The following is a 23,555-nucleotide window of genomic DNA, read 5'->3' on the forward strand; positions in this document are numbered from 1 at the left end:
CTGAAGATCTCTCAATATGGTTTTCCCTACTACAGAGTATTCATTGTGTTACATTTTGTTTTGTTAACATGATCTCACTATGTAACTCAGGTTGGTTTCAAATTTCAGATTCTCTGGTCTCAGCCTCCTGAGAATTTCAATAACAAAGCTAGCATAATAAATGGAACATTCATCAACCTCTAATGAGTATATTTTAGTTACTTAAATTCCTTTCTAGGAGCAGGGCACCAGTGACTCTCTCCTGTAATTCCAGCTACTTAGGAGGCTGAGATCTGAGGATTTCAGTTTGAAGCCAGCCTGGGCAGGAAAGTCTTAAGTTTTATTAAGTCTTAGGAAAAGCTTATCCAAATGGATAAAATCCCCATTATAAACCACAACATTACAAAGCAAAGCTGAAACATATAAAGAGCATTACTGTCCATGAAGTAGTTCATGCCTGTTATAAACCACACACATTACAATGCAAAGCTGAAACATGTAAAGAGCATTACTGTCCATGAAGTAGTTCATGCCTGTTATAAACCACACACATTACAATGCAAAGCTGAAACATGTAAAGAGCATTACTGTCCATGAAGTAGTTCATGCCTGTTATGCTAGCTGCTCAAGAAGTAGAGATGGGATAGATCATTTTAGGACAACCAAGACTTAAAAAAAAATCATGAGACCTCATCTCAATCAATAAAAAACTTAGTGCAGTCATATGTGCCTCTCATAGCTACACAGAGGAAGCAAAAATAGGAGAGTGGTCCAGGCTGGCCTAGGCAAAAAGTAAGACCCTATTTTAAAAAAGAGAAAAAAAAGAATAGGTGCATAGCTCAAGTGCTAAAATACATGCCTGAGCTCAAAAACCAAAAAACACCCATGGATCCAGTCAACATAAGAATAGTCAGTGGGCATGGTGGCTCATGCTTAATTCCTAGCTCTCAGGAGGCAGGAGGATGGCAATTCTAGGCCCTCCTGAGCATAAATTAAGCAGGACTTCATCTCAACAAAGAATTTATATATGGTGGCATGTACTTCTCATCTCAGCTTGAAAGACACAAATAGGAGGATTACAGATTAGGCTGGTCTACACATAAACATGAAACTATCTCAAAAATAAAGTAGAAAATGTGGCTTAACCACAAGGCCTTGAGTTCAAACCTCAGTATCTCCTCCCAAAAGGGAAGATTACTATCTATTCAACAAGAGTAGATTTTTGTTCTAAGCAAGGACCTATTTAGGTCCTTGTCCAACAGGCTCGGATACCCTCCTGCAAATGACAGCACTTGATCTGACAAGAACGGGTACATGCTAGGTAGGGCCAAGGAGACGTGGTGGCCTTGGCATCTCACAGAAGGGAGGAAGCACTTCTCTGAAGACAAAATGTGGCTTAGTCTTCTTTCCTCACTAAAATAAATAGCTTAAATTCTGTTCTTGTTCCAAGACCTTCACTACAAAATCTCTGGTTAGCTTCATCCTTGACTCCTTGAAGACCTCAGGTTTTCTGTCTTGACTGAAAAATAAATGCAGGAGATGTCCAGGTAAACACCTCACTTTCAGTGCTAGAAGGCAGGACCCATGAGCTCTTTGGGGTTTCTTTTGTCCCACAGTGCCAAACTCTATAAAGAACTTAGACTGGTTACTTACTGAAGGTGTATGTTCTCAAATGTAAATTGTGAGTACCTTCCCATCCCCCACAAAAAAAATAAACAAACAAACAAAAAAAACCTGTCTCTGACCCTCTGAGTCAGAGTAGGAAATTTCTTAGTACCAACTAAAGCATACGGACTGTAAGGTAATAACTAGAGAATGAGGGACATTCATATCACTCATGAACATGGCACTTGCATCATTTTGGAAGTCGTTTCTAAAAATACATTATCACTACTCTGAGAGAAAAGAATTACTACTTCCATTTAACCAAAAGTACAATACTTCAATGACTTGGAAAAACCACAGTTGTTATAAAAATGGCAGATTCTGAACTTCCTAGAGTTAAGATATACAAAAAGAGAGTAATGGAAAGGCCATGTAATGAAAATGACACAGTCTTCCCTTAAGTCCATCACCATACTACCATGGTTATAACCACAAATCTATTAAGAATTACTTTTGATGAAGTATTTACAAGGAAAATAAAAGATCTGCAGAAGGATTTTGCTGGTTTTAATCCAAAATAGGCCATGTTATACATTAGTAAGTATGTGTTTACATTATTAAACATGTGTAAAAGCTTTTAAATATCAAAGGGGGTTTTCAAGTATCTCCTAAGTTTGAGAAAACACATTATCTACTACTCAGGATGCCAACATGGAGGCTGGCTCAGCAATCCATAGTGGCTCTGGGCCTTCACCAAGGAGCACACAGAAACCTAAAACTGAATTCATGGGGCTGGGAAGGTGGCTCAGTGGTAGAGTGCTTGCCTTGCATGCATGAGGCCCAGGGTTCGATTCCTCAGCACCACATAAGCAGAAAAAGCTGGAAGAGGTGGTGTTAGCGCTCAAGTGGTAGAGCGCTAACGTTGAGCTGAAGAGCTGAGGGACAGTGTTCAGGCCCCAAGACTGACCAAAAACAAACAAGCAAACAAACAAACAAACAAAAATCTCGATAAGAAATGTACTCATTATCTTGCCCATGTAATTATAACCCAACTGTACAGTATTTTCACACACAAAAAAATCTCAACTCATGATCTAGAAATCCCTACTTTTTCTGGAGTTTCTACTTACGTACTCATGATTTCTATCTGGGTAATGAAGGACCCCAGCCAAGGCGGTATGTAACATACTTTCCAACATCACATCGTTCAACCCATAGCTGTACTATTACACTTGATGCCTCTGTGGCAGTAGGAGAGCTGAAATGTCTTCTCTCTTTCCAGTACTACAGGTTTTCCTAGTTTTCCTATTTTTACCTTTCTTGTCTTTACTTTCCACCTTTCTTTGCATCTCTACTTCTCCATCGTCAACACTCTTATCTTTGAATATCAAAGGAGAAACCATTAGTATGCAACTCAAAAAAGAGCCTTAACCAGAACCTTACCATATTCAGATTTCCAACCTCCAGAACCATGTGGGAGTAGTAAATTTATGTCATATATAAGCCGCCAAATCTATGGCATTTTGTTATAGCATCCTAAAGACTAAGATATACTTGCTCCTTTCCAACAGCTTTTTGAAAAGCATCTAATGACATTTTAAGATACCTGAAATAGGTATTGATTTTTCATAAGAAAATACCCAAATAAGCTAATGAATCATGAAACATACTATCATCAAGGTGCTGGGCACCAGTGGCTCACACCTGTAATTCTAGCTACTCAGAAGGCTGAGATCTGAGGATTGTGGTTTGAAGCCAGCCTGGACAAGAAAGCCTGTGAGTCTCTTATCTCCAATAAACTACTCAGAAAAAGCTAAAAGTAGAGATATGGCTCAAGTGGTACAGCACTAGCCTTGAGGACAAAGAGGCTCAGGGATAGCATCCAGGCCCTGAGTTCAAGACCAGGGACAACACTCCCCCACTCCCCCACAAAAAATCATCAAGGTGCTATGAGGTAAATATTTGCAAGAAATTATCAGCCATGACTTTCTTTTAAATGTGTGCCTAATGTAAATATCTATCAAAATAAATGTTGGTTACATTTCACATACAATCCCATTATCTGTGATTCTTACCAGACTAAATAAAGCTGGCATCAACGGCTCATGTCTATAATCACAGGTACTCTAGAGACTGACATTATTTAGGAGGTAGAACCTCCTAAGCTCCTCAGGAGGATCATGGTATAAAGCCAGTCAGGATAAAAAGCTCACAATACTACTTCAATCAATAAGTAGGTATAATGGTATGTACCTGTCGGCCAGCTATGTGACACACTGAGATTGAGGCAAAAAAGCTTGCAAGATCCTGTATCTATAGAAAGAGCTGGACGTAAGGATGCACATCTGCTATCCAGCTACAGTGGAAGGATACATCCTTCAGGCCTATCCAAGCCAAAGTGAGTCCCTAAAGGGGCTGCAGGCTTGGCACAAGTGGTAGAGTATCAGGCTAATAAGAGCAAATCTCTGAGTTAAAATCCAACTATTGTTATTTTTTTTTTAATGGGTAGAAGGACTGGGAAGGTGGCTCAGTGGTAGAGTGCTTGCCTTGCATGCATGAGGCCCTGGGTTTGATTCCTCAGCACATGAACAGAAAAAGCAGGAAGTGGCACTGTGGCTCAAGTGGTAGAGCACTAGCCTTGAGCTGAAGAGCTGAGGGACAGCGCCCAGGCCCAGAATTCAGGCCCCAACACCAAGGCAGAAAAAAAAAAAAAAAAAGAAACTATTGCTTATCCAGGAAATGTTAGCTCTCTACCTCTTTCTATTCTGACTGTATATTTCCCATTGGCTTGAAAGAAATGACTCATCTACCTGTACCAGTGGCTGCTCTGTATTTTGGCATCTGATAAAATTTAAAGATGCCTAGAAAAAAGAAAAGGAAAAAGAAAACCACTATATAAAATATTCTCGGGGTTGGGAAGGTGGTCAGTGGTAGAATGCTTGCCTTGCATGCATGAGGCCCTGGCTTCGATTCCTCATTTTGATTTTTACACTCTTGGTCTTAGGCAGGCAACTCTCTGCTGTTGAGGCCAGGAGCTTCAGGTAGTTAAGATCATTGAGTCCAAAAGCACTCTGGGAATCTTTCAAATTCAAGACCTTTCAGACAGGCAGAGGAAAGGAAGAGGAAAACAGGGACATGGGAGACAAATGACCCACAGGAGGAGGACAGGCCCTTATATACTGTCACCTTAGCATCTTTGCCCCTGGGACATGAGAGGGAGAAATTGTGTGTCAAGTCTTCACAACAGCAAGTCTAAAACTGAAGCAAAAGACGTTTAAGTGGTAGGATGGGGGTGAGGAGGGAGGGATGGAGTTGTGCTCAACAACCAGAAGTAACCAAACAAAAATCAGAACAAAATCACAGCTGACCTCACTGTTGTGGCCCCGCAGGTTGAAGTTTATCCTCTGTGGAGTACTCCTGTCTCTGCGGCAATGGCTTGAGGTGAAAGTCACCCCCACCACACCGCGCCCGTTGCCAGTGGCCAGCCAGCCTTCTTCATAGTACCGCCTCCGGCACACAGGCTTCTCCTTCTCGCTCTTGGGGACGCGCCCCTTCCAGGACAGGCAGAGGATGTTGGAGTCACTGCAAAGCACAGGCCCATGTTCCACCGCTGCATACATACTTCTTTCAATAAATTATTTCACTTAAAAAGTAGAGTTTAGTATTGAAAAATTTGAAACAATTTCTTTTGTTTATCTTTGTGGTTGGCTTCTGTTGCTTTTCCCCCCTTTAATTAAGACTGACCTAGAACTAATTAGAAGGCCAGAATTTTATAAAGATCCACCAAATGCATAGTGAAAAAATTCCTCTATAAAAGATGATGGCAGTCTGTTAAGAAAAGGGAATGCCTAAAAAAACATGAGCTCCATTTTTATTTTCAAGTCGTTAGAAGAGGAAGAACGTGCTGATCCTTTGGACAAAGAGCTTTGTCAGAAAGCGGTGGTCAAGAAACAGGGTTCTCTTCTTTTTTCTATACAACTTCTCATTCAGCCTGAGATTCCAGTTTTGAGTAATGTGATTCCAGAGACAAAGGGTTGCAAATACATAGATTTCAAGTAACTTAAGGCTTTAAGAATCCCTCTAGCTGGAGTTCTCTATTCAAAAGTTCAGATACACAATACACAGGATCTTCCTTCTGAAGCCACCCGCTGGCATGTTTTCTGAACTAGACAAATTTCTGCTGCTACAGCTGAAAAAGATTGCATAAAGGGAAAAAAAGGCACACAAACCGTGCAAAACAGACCAGAGTTTGTGCAGACAGAAGTCCAAATTTTAGGAAGAAAAGCAGTTTCCCTACTGTTCAGAACCAGAAACTCCCTGCCTCAAAACTGGGCCCTGTGTCCCCAGGGAACACAGGGCTTTCTAGGATGACTTTTCCACTGGTGGGTACACTCCTCCATGCCATAGAGCTAGAAAGCTAGCCCCTTTCCTCAGCTGAGGCAGAGGCTAAAGCTACTCAAGTGGACCAAGTCCTTGCCTTGGGCAAGTCCTAAATCTTCTTGCCAACAAGTTACACTGCAAGATGTTCCCTTTCCCTTTCTTATTTCCTATTTACTTCCCCACTATTCTGCTCCTAAAGATCATGTATTTTACTATCTTAATGAAAAACTGTAACCTAAGAATTAAATCTATCAAGTAATCTTCTTATACGCAGTCTTCCTCATCTCAAGAAGATGAACAATTCCTTACAGCACACACCCAGGGCACCATCAGAGTCCTTCAGACTGTACCATCTGCCAAGAGGGTCACCGTGCTTCAATAACAAGCGTCTTCATGCCCACATGCAAGGCCTGTTTTCATGCCTTTAGCCCAAGTTGAAAAAGCAGCTTTGTTTAGTTTTCCTTGATATTTGTAATTATCAATTCCAACTCTCCTACAGATGCAGAAAAGGGAAAGCCAAAAAATTAAACTAAAATTCCTCAAATATAGTTAAATAAAAACAGCAAAGGAATTAGTTCATTGTTCAAAATTGTGTCATCACACCTAAATTTGTTTTCTGAAGCCACAGTAACAGTAAAAGTTACTTTTCTGTCCAGAATTTTAAAGTCTGTCCAAGTCACAAACCCAATAAAAAAATAAAGTGCAAAAACCACTGCATGATCCCACTTGCAATGTTTGAATTCACACTTCCCTACTTATACTCCTTCTTTAAACTGCAGAGGTATTTCTGAGGCTTAATCTGTGCAATTTTTTTTCTTCTTTTTGCAAACTTTCTTTACCCGTGAACACCATATGGAAAATTGGCCATTAGTGATATGTTTCTCCCGAGGCTCCTGAGCCTTGTGGTATCAAGTTGCTTCATCTGATTTTTAAATTAATTTGCATCAGTTGTAAAACTCTCAATGGCATAAGAATGAGCTTCTCTTCTTATGTAAATCATATGTATAGAGAGAGGATTTTAAATATACACCAACACATTCTTCTACCAGCACTTGCACTTAAAGTACTTGTTTTCCCAGTCACTTCAGGAAATCATCAGATTAATCACTGTTTGAAGATCTTGGAGTCTTACAAATCTGTAAAACAAAAAGGATATAGAACAAAAGAACTTTAAAATACTAATGAATAAATGCTCTAACAAAATAATTGCTATAGTTTAAATTAGAAACCCATCTCTACACTTAAGTCTATAGAGCACTGATTACATTGCTAAAATTTAGATAGCAAAAGAATATGCTGCATGAACTTTGAGAACACATATAACATGAAGAATTTGACTATCATGGACCATTCATTTTGTTAGATCTGTCAAGGGCTAGTTACATCTGGATGAAATCATTGCTCCATTCTTCTGCATCACACTGTCCTTTCTAAAACTCTGGAATCTGGACATTGTTTAAGCAGGAAATTTGTTTAAAAAGAGACCCAGGTAAATTACTTGAATTAATTTTGTCACTATCAGTAAGATAATCCCTAATGACAGAAAGCAATAAGGACTTTTTTAAAAAATATATTTTTATTGTGAAAATACTATACAGAAGGGTTACAATTACATGGATAATGAGCACATTTTTTTTTTTTTTTGGGTCCGGTCGTGGGGCCTGAACTCTGGGCCTGGGCGCTGTCCCTCAGCTCTTCAGCTCAAGGCTAGAGCTCTACCACTTGAGCCACAGCACCACTTCCGGCTTTTTTCTTTTTGCTTATGTGGTGCTGAGGAATCGAACCCAGGGCCTCGAGCATGCAAGGCAAGCGCTCTACCACTGAGCCATCTTCCCAGTCCCATGAGCACATTTCTTATCAAGCATTGTAGCCTCCTGCTTTGTTTCCCCTTCCCATCCCTTCGTATCCACCCCCACCCTGTCCCCCCACCAAAGTTGTAAAGTTTGTTTTTTTCTTTTCTTTTTTTTTTTTGGTCGGTTGTGGGGCTTGAACTCTGGGCTTGGGCGCTGTCCCTGCACTCTTCAGCTCAAGGCAAGCGCTCTACCCCTTGAGCCACAGCACCCCTTCCGGTTTTCTAGCAGTTTATTGGAGATAAGGGTCTCACAGACTTTCCTGCCTGGGCTGGCTTTGAACCACGATGCTCAGATCTCAGCCTCCTGAGTAAGCTAAGATTACAGGCATGAGCCACCGGCGCCCGGCTTAAAGTTCGTTTTTCAACATAACGACTTATACATCTCATTGTTGCAATTGTATCCTTGTTTTAACAATTTGTTTTTTCCCTTCCCCTCCACATATACCAACATCATACATAGTGAAAGCAGGGGTTATTCCATGGGGGAGGGACATACAAGGCAACAAAGACATAATCTTATAAATATGTTAGAAAGATCTCTCTCTCTTTTTTTTTTTTGGTCAGTCATGGGGCTTGAGCTCTAGGCCTGGGAGCTGTCCCTGAACAATTCAGCTCAAGGCTCATGCTCTACCACTTGAGCCATCGAGCCAGCAGTAAGGACTTTTAAAAGCTCAGATAGCAGGCAACAAACAGAGCAAAGCGCAACTGTTTTCTCACCTTTTAAGTTACTGACTGGCAATAAAGTTCTAGAGAATCTATCTCTAGTATATCTATCCTATCCCTCTTCCGACTACCTAACAAGCAGGCCCACATCACATCCTCGAAAATTCCCCACTCTGCCCCCATCCAAGGGGCCCTCAAAGTGATCTGTCAGAAGTGCAGTGGTTAATTTTTCCAGACACTGAAGGGCAAGGCCAGGATGTCTGCGTTTCTAATAAAGTTCCAAGAAATACTAATTCTGCCAGTGAGAGGAACCACCGGCTGATAGGATCAAGTTTCTGCAAGATCCATTTAGGAAAACTACTTTCATCATAATACAAGGCCATTCTTTCATTTGTATCTATGATGTAAAAGCCAATGGTGATCAAACTGTCAGCTCTAAGAAAATTTTTGACATGTCTAAGATCTACAATATTGAGGTTGTTATGCTATGCATTTCCACATATAGATTACTCTAGTTACCATCATCGTGTGTGTGTGTGTGTGTGTGTGCGCGCGCGCGCACGCGCGTGCGTGTATGCGTGCATGTATATGTGTTACCAAAATCAGTTTCTGGCAAATGTGAAGGATGCTGCTATAAATACCTGCATATATCTGGACCCTGCAGGAATTGTGAGAAATGTGTCTAATGCACACATTCAGGTGTGGAATTACTATGTGAGGATTATCCATGCATATCTGCAACATTACTAAATCAATGGAGAAGTATCAATTGTACCAGCAGTACATGGATTTTCTGGGAAGTGCGGTCATGGAGTTTGAACTCAGGGTCTCAAGCTTGCTAGGGAGGCATTCTACTACTTGAGCCACTCTCTAGCCCTACACTGCTTTACTCATATCTGAGGAAAACTTCAAACTACCCAACCTGGCTTCTCCCATAGTATGCAAACTAGGCAACTACACCATTCTTTGTGGGGGTGGGGGGGAGTGAGGGGAGTCATGGGACTTTGTACTCTGGGCTTGGGCGCTGTCCCTGCACTCTTCCGCCCAAGGCGAGCACTCTACCTCGAGCCACAGTGCCACTTCAGGTTTTCTGGTAGTTTATTGGAGATATGAGTCTCACAGACTTCTCTGTCTGGGCTGGCTTTGAACCATGATCCTCAGCTCTCAGCCTCCTGAGTAGCTAGGATTACAGGCGTGAGCCACCGATGCCCAGCTAACTATACCATTCTTATTGAGATAGTACCTCACTAACTTTTTTTTGCCAAGGCTGGCCACAAACCATGATCTTCCTAATATGTACTTCCTCAGTGAATGGGATTACAGGTACAAGTCACTGTACCTGCCTAGTCCATGGATTCTTTTTTAAGTTAACTACAGAGGGCTGGGAAGGTGGCTCAGTGGTAGAGCGCTTGCCTTGCATGCATGAGGCCCAGAGTTCGATTCCTCAGCACCACATAAGCAAAAAGAAAAAAGCCGGAAGTGGCGCTGTGGCTCAAGTGGTAGAGCACTAGTCTTGAGCTGAAGAGCTGAGGGACAGTGCCCAGGCCCAGAGTTCAGGCCCCACGACCGGACCCAAAAAAAAAAAAAAGTTAACTACAGAATGTCCTTAATCCAGCAGTTTAAAAGAAATTAAGCCAGCCAGGTGCCGGTGGCTTACACCTGTAATCCTAGAAACTCAGGAGGCTGAGATCTGAGGATCCAGCCCAAGCAGAAAAGTCCATAAGACTCTTATCTCCAATTAACCACCAGAAAAAAGAAGTGGTGCTGTGGCTCAAGCGGTAGGGCAGCAGCCTTGGGCTGAAGAACTCAGGGACAGCACCCAAGCCCCAAGTTCAAGCCCCATGACAGACAAAAAAAAAGGGATTAAGCCAAGTGGTGGCTCAGACCTATAATCTTAGCTACTTGGGAGTCTGAAATCCAGAAGATCACAGTTCAAAGCCAGCTCAGGCAGAGAAGTCCGTAAGACTCCATCTCCAAACCAACCAAAAAAAAAAATCAAGGCTTAAGGTGTGTCTCAAGTAGTAGAACACCAGAACAAGCACACTGAGTAAGTGTGAAGTTCTGGGTTCAAACCTGAAATGAAGTATCACCCAAAATTCAGCTGATTAGTGGTTAAGATGGGTGCTAGGTAAATGCAGAAAGCTAATAGGAAAAAAACTAATGCTAGAATTTCAATCTTATGTCTGGGCTGTAGCTCAGCAGTAGAACTTTGCCTAATGTCCAAAGGCCCTGGGTTCAATCCCCAGTACTGCAAAGAAAAATAAAAGTTTTAAGATACAGTGTGGGCCCAGATTGGCCTTGAATTTACATATTCTAATCTTGGTCTTGTGAGGAACTAGGATATAGCTTCATGTTACCTCCCTTGGCAGCATTAAAAATTATTAATTTGATTAAATACTTTTACATTTAAGGCTTAAATATGCTATGTTCCAAAATAGCAATCATAAGGATGTGATTGCTAAAGTACATGGTAATCCTGAGGAAAAGCATTTGTACTCAAGTTTGAGTTACAAACTGAATTCATCAAATTTTTCTCATGGTATACTGGGCTTAACAGAAAGAATGAATGACAAATTATAGTTTTAGCATTCCCTAAATATTTTCTTGAATGTGAACAAAGTGGACCTGCCTTTTTATATTTATTGTCAATGACAAAAACTGAGCTTTCAAAATAAAATTAGAATTCTGGAAAACCACCATCTGTCACTATGAGCTTGCTGACTCCCCAAAAGATATTCCTCATGCAACTAGGGGTGACACTAATAATTTTGTACTTTGCATTTTGTATTCCATTGTGTTCCTATGATTTGAGTATGTTTTCCTCCCCTCTACCAAAAGTTCATGTACTGAAAGCTTACTTCTATAAGGCAGTACTAAAAAATCATGGTACTTTAGGAGATGGAAATATGCAATGGAAGGGAATGAGTCAATATGCTGTCATGAAAGTATCAGCAGTGGGTTAGGAAAGACATGGAGACAGCTAGAGTTGTGACTGTGACTTTCTGGCTAGACTTGGTACTCAATATGCAACCTGGTGCCAGGTTGTACTGAGGTGGTGAAATTCAGATTGAGGCATGAAGGTCACCTTAACAGCTGGCCTATCACAGGCAAGGATGTGGTCAGACACTTGGAGGCTCAGACTGGCCCTGATATGTGAGCTATGCTGGCTGCTTCCCTTTCTCACTCTCAAAGCTGTCAGGTTTAGGAGAAAATTCAAGTAGCTTATTTAGCACAGAAGAAAGATGGCTGGGATTAGAGAAGAGCAACCAAAAAATGCAGTTGCAAATGTCCTGGAGTTCCAGGAAGTGGCAGAAAAATACAAGCATTTCCAAGTGGAGGTGTGGCTCAAGTAGTAAAGCACCAAATGCGCAAAAAATACTTATCCAGGCCCTGTATTCAAGCCCCAGGAGACAGACAGACAGGCAGACAGACAGACACACACACGCACACACACACACGCACGCACGCACACACACAGAGTTTTGCCAATGGAGACACAGACACAGACACACATACACACACACACAGAGTTTTGCCAATGGCTCACATCTGTAATCCTACTCAGGTGGCTGAGATCTGAGGATCTCTATTTGAAGGCAGCTTGGGCAGGAAAGTTAGTGTGATTCTCATCTACAATTAACCATCAAAAAGCCAGAATTGGAGCTGTGGTTCTAGTGGCAGAGCACTAGCCTTAGGCAAAAAAGCTCATGGGCAGTGCCCAGACCCCACAACATCCTACAACTTAGTGAGTGGTTGTATTCTACTCTGCAGAAGATTCAGATCTTTGGGACTCAGAACATATTTTCTAACTGGAATACAACAAGTACTACAATCCAGCCTCAGGGAACTTGCATTCTAATGGGGGGGGGGGGGGGGAGGAAGAGATAAATGAGGTGGGAAAGAAGGCTGGCACATAAGATGATACAGGAAAAGATTGGGAGGTTTGGGGGGTGGGGGGGGGGGGGAATTATGAGAAGTCTCAGAGGCCACAGAAAAGAAAGTATGCTTTATTATGAGTGTAGTGGGAAACCACTAAAGTTTTAAGCATATTTTTATTTCTACCTTATACCCAGTATCACTGATGTATAGAAGAGAACAAAGAAAGCAAAATGAAAACAGAAAGCATAGGTAGAACAAACAGATGAGAGCCAGTGCTAGCCTGAGCTAGGATGTTTCCTAGAGGGGAGAAGTACACAGTAACCTGGGGATGTGGTTTGGAGTTAGAATCCACAGAACATTTGATGAACTAGATATGGGAAAATCAGATAATCACAGTAAGCTTTTCCATGTAGCAGCTGAGGGGGCCGAGAGCAAGTAGCTTTAACCTCTATGTGCTTCTGTGTTAGGATAACACAATAGATGTGTTGTAAATAATTCAATGTCTGATACACACTAGCAGCTATAATAATCAATAACAATTACCACTACTATTATTACCATCAACCTCATGATACATTGTTAGGACTAAGTAGATAAATTTGTTATCTATTCTTTTTGCTTTTTGTAGTAGTACTGGAGGCTAAATCCTGGGCTGCATGCTGGGCAAGTGCTCTACTACTGAGCTCTACCCAATCTATGTTAAACTTTTAAGACAATGCCTAGCATGTAATAAACTCTCAGAAAGTGTCAGCTAGTCTTCTTATGAATAGTTCCGAGTTGGTCAAATGGGATAGATGGGGGAGTTGTTACAACAGAGCAAGAGGGGCTATGATTTCACAGGTTCCATTCAGATATTAACTTTTCCATGTTTGGGAGTCATGCAATAGTAAGCAGCAGGATATATTAGTAGTTAAACATCAGAATCTGAACATCCAAGGAGTTTAGTCTAAATACTAACTTAAGAATTATTACCCAGGCACTGGTGGCTCATGTCTATAATTCTAGCTACTCAGGAAGCTGAGATCTGAGAATCAAGGTTCAAAGCCAGCCAGGGCAGGAAAGTTCATGAGAATCTTAACTCTAATTAACCACCAGAAAACCAAAAGTGGTACTATGGCTCAAGCGGTAGAGTGCTCACCTTGAGCTGAAGAGCTGAGGGACAGTGCCCAGGCCCGAGTTCAAGCCCCAGGACTGGCCAAAAAAAAAATCATTGACATAAAGATGAGTTAGTTGGCCAGAAAAGAATTCAGAGAAAGAAAGGAAGACAATGGAAGAAAGGACTTAGTGGTGAACTCTATAGAACCCCAACATTAGAACCCCAACATTAGAACCACAACATTAGATGCAGGTAGAGTTGGAGAAGGTAACTCAGAAGTCTGACATAAGAGTGAAAAGGAAGTAGGAAACCAAGGGAGAGTGAGTCCTTACTCCTAAGCCACCTCTGAGTCATATGGATGAAGAACACTGGATGTGGTTAGCTGAAGGTTGTGGTCTTGATAAAGACATTTTTTAGCACCTCATGAACTGCTTTCAACTAGGTCTCTGTCTATCTCTCTTTTATTCCTCCCTCTGCTTTTTGCCAATACCAGACTTTGAACTCAGGGTCTCATGCTTGTTTAGCTTGCTTGCTTTTCTGGTTTCCTACCATTTGAACCATATTTCTGACTAGCTTTTTGCTGATTAAATGAAGGAAGTCTCTGAGACTTCTATGCACAGGCTGGCTTCTAATCCTGATCCTGCAAGTGTCAGCCTCCCGACTAGCTAGAATTAGAGGCACAAACCTTCAACACCCAGATTAGACCTAACTTTCTTACAGACTTTTTTTTACAACACTGCTTTCCAAGGACATCATAGAGGAATGGAAAACACTTCATATCAGAGACAAAAGATCCAAGATCAAGTGCCAATGAGGTCCTGGGTAAGTCCCTTATTGAGGGATTTACCTTATTGACTAAGACCCCTATTTTCTCCACAGACAAAAAAAAAAGAGCCAAGGTTAAGACTAGATTCCCAAAGCCAAGTCCTAAGTTTCCTAGGCATCTGTAAATTCAATAAAGGTCCCTAAGTTCTTTGTCAATATCTTAAACATGCATCTATTGCTTCCCCTGTTTATTGGCTTGATCAAAGATAAAATAGGCAATAACTATGCATCTACCATACTAAAGTCACACAAACTGAACTGTCTCATTCCTGTTTTTGACCAAAACTCTACAAACCTGGGAAGCAGCTTGAGAAAGGAGATCTGGAAGCTGACTGCCTGACTTCAAATTCCAGCCCTATGACTTCATACTTCCTGCATGACAGGAGCTGTTATTTACCACTCAAGGTCTCAGTTTGACCATCTGCAAAATAAGGATTGTTACAAAATCTATCTCAGAGAGCAACTGGGGTAGGAGGTATGATAAATGTGTGTCAGCTTACACTCCCCGCTACTTGGGAGCAGAGGCCAGCCTGAGCAAAGTTAGCCAAGACCTTAGTTCAAAAGCAAAACTTAAAGGGCTAGAAGCACAGCTCAATGGTAGAGTGCTTGCCTAACAAATCTGAGACCTTGGGTTCAATCGCAGTGGCATAAACAAACAAAAACATCTTTGTAAGCTCTCTTCAGGATCTTTCTGTTGGTTTCCTCTTCCCTTCTTTCCATCTCCTTCTTCCTATTGTTTTTCACCAGATTCTTTTCTCTCCATCTCTATCCTGCCCCTCACTATGCTCATCACTAAGCATATAACTAAGTATTTAACAAATGTGAGCCATTAATATCATTATCCCCTATAGACCAACAGTTCTTAGTTATTAATAGTGTCATAGTCATTTGGGAGGAAGGCTTGAAGGGAGAGGTGGCAAAAATGTTGACCAGTAACACCATCTTAAAAATTCTTGTCCAGATATCTGAAAATCATCTGGTTTTACATCAGGTGACACTCAGCCCCTTGAATTAATCTCTAATAGATAAGGCCTTCTTCCCTACCAGACTGTCACTTCTTAGGGGCAGTGATAACATTTGATTAGCAATTATGGAACTAAATTCTTGGCAACTGTTTACTCCTTCCCAAATTCATTCCTAAATTTCTAATCTAGAAATTGAGCTGAAGAGGTCAGAGTTAAAGCCCAACGAAAGAAAGAAAGAAAGAAAGAAAGAAAGAAAGAAAGAAAGAAAGAAAGAAAGGAAGGAAGGAAGGAAGGAAGGAAGGAAGGAAGGAAGGAAAGGAAGGAAGGAAGGAAGGAAGGAAGGAAGGAAGGAAGGAAGGAAGGAAGGGGAAAGGGGAAAGGAGAAAGGAGAAAGGAGAAAGGGGAAGGGAAAGGCAAGGCAGAACGAACCCCTGTACAAAGACTTTTCTTTACCCTCCCTCCTCACCCATGAGTCATGTCACACTTGAGGAAGCTGGACCAAAATAGCAGCCCACCTGACTAGTCTTTAAATGCTTTTTTGACTACCATATAATAAGCAACAATTGATGATGAAACAAAATAGAACAGAGCAGAGACTTATGCAAAACTGCTTATATTAAATAAAACTAATTACATTATATATTTATAGTATGCTGCTATATAAACTGAGACAAAAGTGAAGGCAATCTGATTCAAAGTTACTACATTTAAATCTAATGGAAGCCTGGAATAGGCTATGTCTAATGCGGAAATGATTTCACAAGTAAATGATCCAGAACTTCAGGTAGAAATGTTGATGGAGTTGGAGGCATGGCTCAGTTGACAGAGTGCCAGCCAATGAGCGCAAGTGTCAGGTACTAGGTTTGATTCTAGGTCTTAGACCAAAAAAAGAAACATTGAAAGCTTACAGAAGACAAGCAGCAATCAACAGGTGATGTGTATTAATTTTAGATGTAAGAATCTATTGCAGCAAAAAAAGCTAAGTGTGAAATGAGGAAAAACAAAAAACAAAAAAAACCAAGGAGGTACTTAAGAGGTACTCAGTGTCCAAGCACTGAGCTGGGCACTACCAATGCCCAGGCCCTGAGTTCAAACCCCATAACAAACAAACAACAACAACAACAGAAAGGAAGGAAGGAAGGAAGGAAGGAAGGAAGGGAGGGAGGGAGAGAGGGAGGGAGGGAAAGAAAGTGAGAACAAGCAAGAGGGAGGGAGGGAGGGAAAGAATGTAAGAGAAAGAGAGAAAGGGAGAGAAGGAGAGAAGGGAAAGAAGGGAAGGAGGAGGAAGAAAGGGGGGAGGGGAGGGGAGGGGAGGGGAGGGGAGGGGAGGGGAGGGGAGGGGAGGGGAGGGGGAGGGGAGGGGAGGGGAGGGGAGGGGAGGGAAGGGAAGGGAAGGGAAGGGAAGGGAAGGGAGAGACTAATAGACTATGAAAACAAAAACTAAAGTTTAGGGCCCCCTGCAGTGGCTCACACTAGGCCAAGATGGGAGAATTATGGTTCAAAGCCAGCTCAAGTAACAAGTTAGCAAGTCCTTAACTCAAACAAGCCACACAACTGTAATCCCAGCTACACAGAAGTATAGGTAGGTAGACTGAGATTCAAAGCCAGTCAGGGCCAAGAGTGAGGCCCTATCTGAAAGAAAAAAAACCCAAAAACTGAAAAACTAAATAAATAAATAAAGCAAAAAAGAATGAAGGGGAGATCACCAGGTACCGGATTGCAGAACAGCGGATCGCCAGGAACAGAGAAACCTACCAGCCGGGAGTCTCCAGGAGGATCCCACCCCACCCATCACTCTCCACCGGAGCGGAGAGGCTCCATCCCGCCAAAGCCGCCCGGCACCAGCAGCGCCACAAAGGGACCTGTCGCGATCGCAACGACCCGGCGGGGGGCCGCCCAACCCAGCCCGCAACCACCCCAACTGAACTCGGACTGCAACAACAACTGACGGACTGCAACAACAACTGACGACCTACAGGGTGAGTACCCATCAGGGGACAGGGAATCCATCAAGGGAGACCAGAGCTGGAGGGAATCCCCAGACCCTGACCTAGACTCCCTACCCCAACACCCGGACCACAGGACCCACTAAAACTGGGAACTGTTCGAGAGCCCCACCAGCCGGTGGAGCACACTCTGCTGGCCAGGCCAGAGCAAGAGCGCCCCGGGAAGGGAGCTTAAATGCTCAAGCCAGGAACAGTGCCCCTGGGTCAAGACTACCAACAGTAGAAGAAATTTGAACTGTGTCCTCCAGGCTGCATAACCAAGGTGGTATACACATTAGCACAGGCCTAACGAGCGCGCTCCAGGCTGGGGCCGGAACCAGGCCAGGGGACCGGCGCCTGAACAAAGCAAAAAGGGTCAGAAGTGGGGCTGTGGCTCAAATGGTAGGGTGCCAGCCCTGAGCTGAAGAGCTGAGGGACAGCACCCAAACCTAGAGTTCAAGCCCACAACCAGCCCAAAACAAACAAAAACACATCAGGAGCCCATAGCAGACTCCAGTATTTGGGAGAGTGCATCCAGAGCATCTGATCTCCCCAAGAGCACCCGCAGGAGCAAACACAAGCAGTCTAGGCTGCTCAACCCTTCCAAAGGCGGGAATTGCTACAGCAGAGAGCTGAGAATCCTAAGTGAATAGCAGCTGGAAATAGGCTCCCAACAGAATCCAGATCAGACACAGACTCTCTCTACCAATAGAGAATCAGCAACCAAGCAAAGACAGACACACCAAAACAAGATTGAAGAGCAGTCTCCTGAACCCCCATGCGAAAATCACAGAGAAAAATCACAAGGTTTACCACTACCCAGGACAGCAAGCTCACCTCAAAAGCCAGCAGCCACGCAGGGGAGAGCCCCAGTGGGAGCAAAGCAGGAATGGAAGACAAAAACTACATCCAAGGGTTGCTGGAGGCAATGACTCAAGAAATAAAGCGAGAAATGGATCAGAAATTGAAAGAGCACAAGGATGAACTATCAAAAGATATACAGGATATCAAACAAAAATTGGATGCAAAAATAGAAGCTGCACAAACCTCAGTAAGAAGTGAGATAAACGCCAAATTAGAGGTAATGCATACTGATATCACCTCATTGAGAGGTGAGATCAGTACTCTGAGAACCAACATTGAATCCATAAAGGGATCCATTTCCATCATGCAAACCACAATAGAAGCCACGGTCAACAGAGTGAATGAAATGGAAGGTAGAGTGTCAGATACAGAAGACAGAATACACCAACTGGACCAAAAAGTGACAGATATGGAAAAATCACTCAAATTAAACCAAAGGGAAATTCAAGAGCAAGCAGATAATGCTAAAAAATTTAACCTTCGCATAATCGGAGTGGACGAAGGTGAGGAATTCCAGAGCAAGGGAATGCAACACCTATTTAACAAGATAGTCAATGAAAATTTTCCCCACCTCAAAAACGACCATCTTAACTACATCACAAAAGCTTATCGAACACCCAACAAGCAAGATCCCAGGAGAAACACTTCTAGGCACATAATAGTAACAATGATGGATCTGAATAATAAGGAAACAATCCTGCATGCAGCAAAAATGAAGAAGGAGCTATACTACAACGGGAAAAAAATTAGAATCACTGCAGATCTCTCCACACAAACAATGAATGCAAGAAAAGCCTGGGAAAGCACCATACGAGCCCTGAGAGCCAATAACTGCCAACCCAGACTGATATACCCGGCAAAGCTAGCATTCACATTCGATGGAGAACTGAAAACTTTTAATAGCAAAGAAAAACTAAATGAATACATAAACATTAAGCCAGCATTACAAAGAATTCTAAGAGGGGGGACACAACCTGAAGAAAGCAACCAGGAACTGGGACCTGCCCCAAACAGGCATTACTCAAAGTCTAACTGAGCAAGCACAGGAGGAAAGGAAAGAAGAAAAACTTAGGAAAACGGAATGGCAGGGACAACAATGCATCTCTCTATACTTTCTCTTAATATAAATGGGCTGAATTCGCCAATTAAAAGAAAACGAACTGAGGACTGGATCAGAAAACAAGACCCATCCATCTGTTGCCTTCAGGAGACCCACCTCTCAGCCAAACATACAAACAAACTCAGAGTGAAGGGGTGGAAAAGGATCTACCAATCAAATTCCCCCAATAAGAAAGCAGGTGTAGCTATTCTGATATCTGACAAAATAAACTTTTCATTAAAATCAGTACAGAAAGACAAGGACGGACATTACATATTAATAAAGGGAACAATCCAAGAGGAGGATATAACCATCATCAACTTATATGCCCCAAATATCGGTGCACCCAGATATGTTAAACAAATGCTCTCAAACTTACAGAATAAAATAGATCCCAATACGATAATACTAGGAGACTTTAACACGCCACTCTCACCAAAGGACAGGTCTACCAACCAGAGGATTGGCAAAGAAGCTACCGAATTAAGTGAGGCCATACTTCAAGCGGAATTAACTGACATCTACCGAGTATTTCACCCTAAAACAACACAGTACACATTCTTCTCAGCAGCTCATGGAACTTTCTCCAAAATAGACCATATCATAGTTCATTCAAGGAACTTAAGCAAATACAAAGGGATCGACATAATCCCCTGTATCCTATCTGACCACAGTGGAATCAAGCTAGCTCTCAATAACAAAGCATACCGCAGAAATTTCTCTAATACATGGAAATTGAACAGCACACTCCTTAACAAGGCCTGGGTAACAGAAGAGATCAGAGAAGAAATAAAGCATTTCCTAGAACTCAATGAAAATGAAAACACCTCACAAAGAAACTTGTGGGACACAGCAAAAGCAGTCCTGAGGGGCAAATTTATTGCCCTCAGTGCCCACATCAAGAGAATGGAGACAGACCAAGTAAATAATCTCATGTTGCAACTAAAACAGCTAGAAAAACAAGAAAAAATGGGACCTAAAGCTACTAGACGAAGCCAGATAACCAAATTGAGAGCAGAGATTAACCAATTAGAAAATCAGAAAACCATAACCAAAATAAACCAAACAAAAAGCTGGTTCTTTGAAAAAATAAACAAAATTGATGGCCCGTTGGCAAGATTAATTAAAAAAAGAAGAGAGGAAACCCATATTAATAGGATTAGGGATGCCACGGGAAACATCACAACACGTACCCAAGATATCCAAACAATTCTAACAGACTACTTTCAAAAGCTATACTCTCTAAAGGAAGAAAATCTGGCGGAAATGGATGCATTTTTAGAGAAATACAAGTTACCCAAACTGAGCAAAGAAGAAGTTAACCAATTAAATAAGCCAATATCCTATAATGAGATACAGGAAGCTATCAAAAGTCTTCCAACAAAAAAAAGCCCAGGACCAGATGGATTCACAGCAGAATTCTATAAGACCTTTAAAGAAGAACTAATACCCATACTCCTCAAGCTCTTCAGAGAAACAGAGAAGGAGGGAGCTATCCCAAACTCATTCTACGAAGCCAATATCACACTCATCCCCAAACCAGGCAAAGACCCAACCAAAAAGGAGAATTACAGGCCAATCTCCTTGATGAACACAGATGCAAAGATCCTTAACAAGATTCTAGCTAACAGAATCCAGAAACACATAAAAAAAATAATACACTATGATCAGGTAGGCTTCATCCCAGAGACACAGGGATGGTTTAACATACGTAAGTCAATAAATGTAATCCAGCATATCAACAGAGCCAAGGTCAAGAATCACATGATTATCGCCACAGATGCAGAAAAGGCCTTTGATAAAATTCAACATTCATTCATGCTAAAAGCTCTGGAGAAAATAGGAATAGAAGGAACATTTCTAAAAACAATAAAAGCCATTTATGACAGACCAATAGCCAATATTATACTTAATGGGGAAAAGCTACAACCAATCCTCCTAAAAACAGGAACAAGGCAAGGATGTCCACTGTCTCCACTCCTCTTCAACATAGTCCTAGAACCCTTAGCCAGGGCAATAAGGCAAGAAAAAGACATTAAAGGGATCCGCATAGGGAAAGAAGAAGTGAAACTATCCCTTTTTGCAGACGACATGATACTATACCTCCACGATCCCAAAAACTCCATCCCCAAACTTTTAGAAATCATAAGTCACTTCGGCAAAATAGCAGGATACAAAATAAACCCACAAAAATCAGTTGCCTTCCTATACACTGATAACGCACAGGAAGAGAGGGAAATAAAGGGAGCAACCCCATTCACAATAACCTCCCAAAAAATAAAATATTTAGGAATTAACCTAACCAAAGATGTAAAAGAACTATTTAATGAGAACTATAAAAAGTTAAAGAAAGAAATTGCAGAAGACACTAGGAAATGGAAAGACCTCCCATGCTCCTGGATAGGCCGACTTAATATAGTAAAGATGGTGATACTTCCAAAATTAATATACAAATTCAATGCAATTCCTATTAAAATCCCAATGACGTACATCACTGAAATACAGAAAACAGTCCAAAAATTTATATGGAACAACAAAAGACCTAGAATAGCCAAAACAATTCTAGGGGATAAAGACAATATGGGAGGGCTATCCATGCCGAACTTCAAACTCTACTACAGAGCTATAATCACAAAGACAGCATGGTACTGGCACAAAAACAGACCCGAAGACCAATGGAACAGAATAGAAGATCCAGATATAAATCCACAGGCCTACAGCCAGCTGATATTCGACAAAGGAGCCAAAGACATACAATGGAAGAAACACAGCCTCTTCAACCGCTGGTGCTGGGAAAACTGGGCAGCCACATGCAGAAAACTAAAAGTGGACCCCAGCCTATCACCATGCACCAACATCAACTCAAAATGGATTAAAGACCTTAACATTAAACCTGAATCTCTGAAACTACTGCAGGACAGAGTAGGAGAGACACTTGAACTAATAGGCACAGGAAGGAACTTCCTGAACAGAGTCCCAGGGTCACAACAAGTTGGAGAGAGACTCGACAAATGGGACTACCTTAAAATAAAAAGCTTCTGCACAGCTAAATCTATCGCAACTAAGCTAGAAAGACAACCAACTAATTGGGAAAAAATATTTACCAGCAATATATCAGACAAGGGGTTAACATCCTGTATATACAGGGAACTCAAGAAACTAATCCCTCCCAAACCTAACAAACCAATTACTAAATGGGCAAGGGAACTAAAGAGGGACTTCTCAAATGAAGAAATAAAAATGGCAAAGAAACACATGAGGAAATGTTCATCATCCCTGGTGGTGAAGGAAATGCAAATAAAGACAACCCTGAGATACCACCTTACCCCAGTCAGAATGTCCCACATCCACAAATCAGCCAACGACAAATGCTGGAGGGGATGTGGAGAAAGAGGAACCCTATTACACTGCTGGTGGGAATGTACACTTATACAACCACTTTGGAAAGCAGTCTGGAGGGTCCTTAGAAAGCTAAAGATTGACCTCCCTTACGACCCAGTCATACCACTTCTAGGCATCTACCCTGAACAACAGGAACCAATATACAAGGACACGTGCACCTCCATGTTTATTGCAGCACTGTTCGCAATAGCTAGGATATGGAAACAACCTAGGTGCCCCACCACAGATGAATGGATCCAAAAATTGTGGTATCTATACACAATGGAATATTATGCAGCCATTAGAAATGACAAAATAATGGCATTTGCAGGGAAATGGATGGAGCTAGAAGGAATCATGTTGAGCGAGGTAAGCCAAGAACGAAGAGACAAACGGTACATGGTCTCCCTCATAAGTGGATGCTAAATCCAAAAGGTTAGTGATACGACAAAACTAACAGGACTTAAGAAACAAAGAACTCCCGCTCATCTGGTTGAACCACTACTAAATATCCTCATGCTGCTGATCACAAATATGGTATATAACATGTGAACACTGTTATATATTACAGACTGTGGTAGACAATTTGCTCCAGGGAAGTTAGAATGAACTTGTGACTTTGAAATTATGTAATCATTTAATCACAATCAAAAAAAAAAAAAAAAAAAAGAACCTCGGGGAAGGGAGGGAGGGAGGGGATGGTAGGGGGAAAACAATGGAGGGGGGTAACAATGTTCAAGAGGAAGTGTACTCATAACCTCACTCATGTAACTGTGACCCTCTGTATAGTAGCTTTACAATAAAAAAAAAAAAAAAAAAAAAAAAAAAGAATGAAGGGGTATGGCTCAAGTATCAGAGAACTTGAAGGTCCTGAGCTCAAACCCCAGTACTGTAAGGTCCGCTCCTGGATGGCTAGCAGACTCCACCCTCCTCGCAGCAAAGTCTCCACCCATTACCCGCGTTACCTAGGCAACTGGGACAC

General features: G+C 41.9%; 1 protein-coding gene across 2 annotated transcripts in view; it reads right to left on the reverse strand.

The window, feature by feature from the left end:
* Tulp4 (TUB like protein 4) overlaps positions 1-23,555 on the reverse strand; it is a 148,815-nt gene that overhangs the window by 104,958 nt on the left and 20,302 nt on the right. For both annotated transcript variants that reach the window (XM_042702085.1, XM_042702086.1), the window contains exon 2: positions 4,953-7,100. In XM_042702085.1, the coding sequence (XP_042558019.1) occupies positions 4,953-5,204 (252 nt within the window). In that variant the 5' untranslated portion in view covers positions 5,205-7,100. The remainder of the gene's footprint in view (positions 1-4,952; positions 7,101-23,555) is intronic.

The sequence above is a fragment of the Dipodomys spectabilis genome, unplaced genomic scaffold (assembly GCF_019054845.1).
Source record: "Dipodomys spectabilis isolate Male_0828 unplaced genomic scaffold, ASM1905484v1 ptg000302l, whole genome shotgun sequence".
Classification (NCBI taxonomy): Eukaryota; Metazoa; Chordata; class Mammalia; order Rodentia; family Heteromyidae; genus Dipodomys; species Dipodomys spectabilis.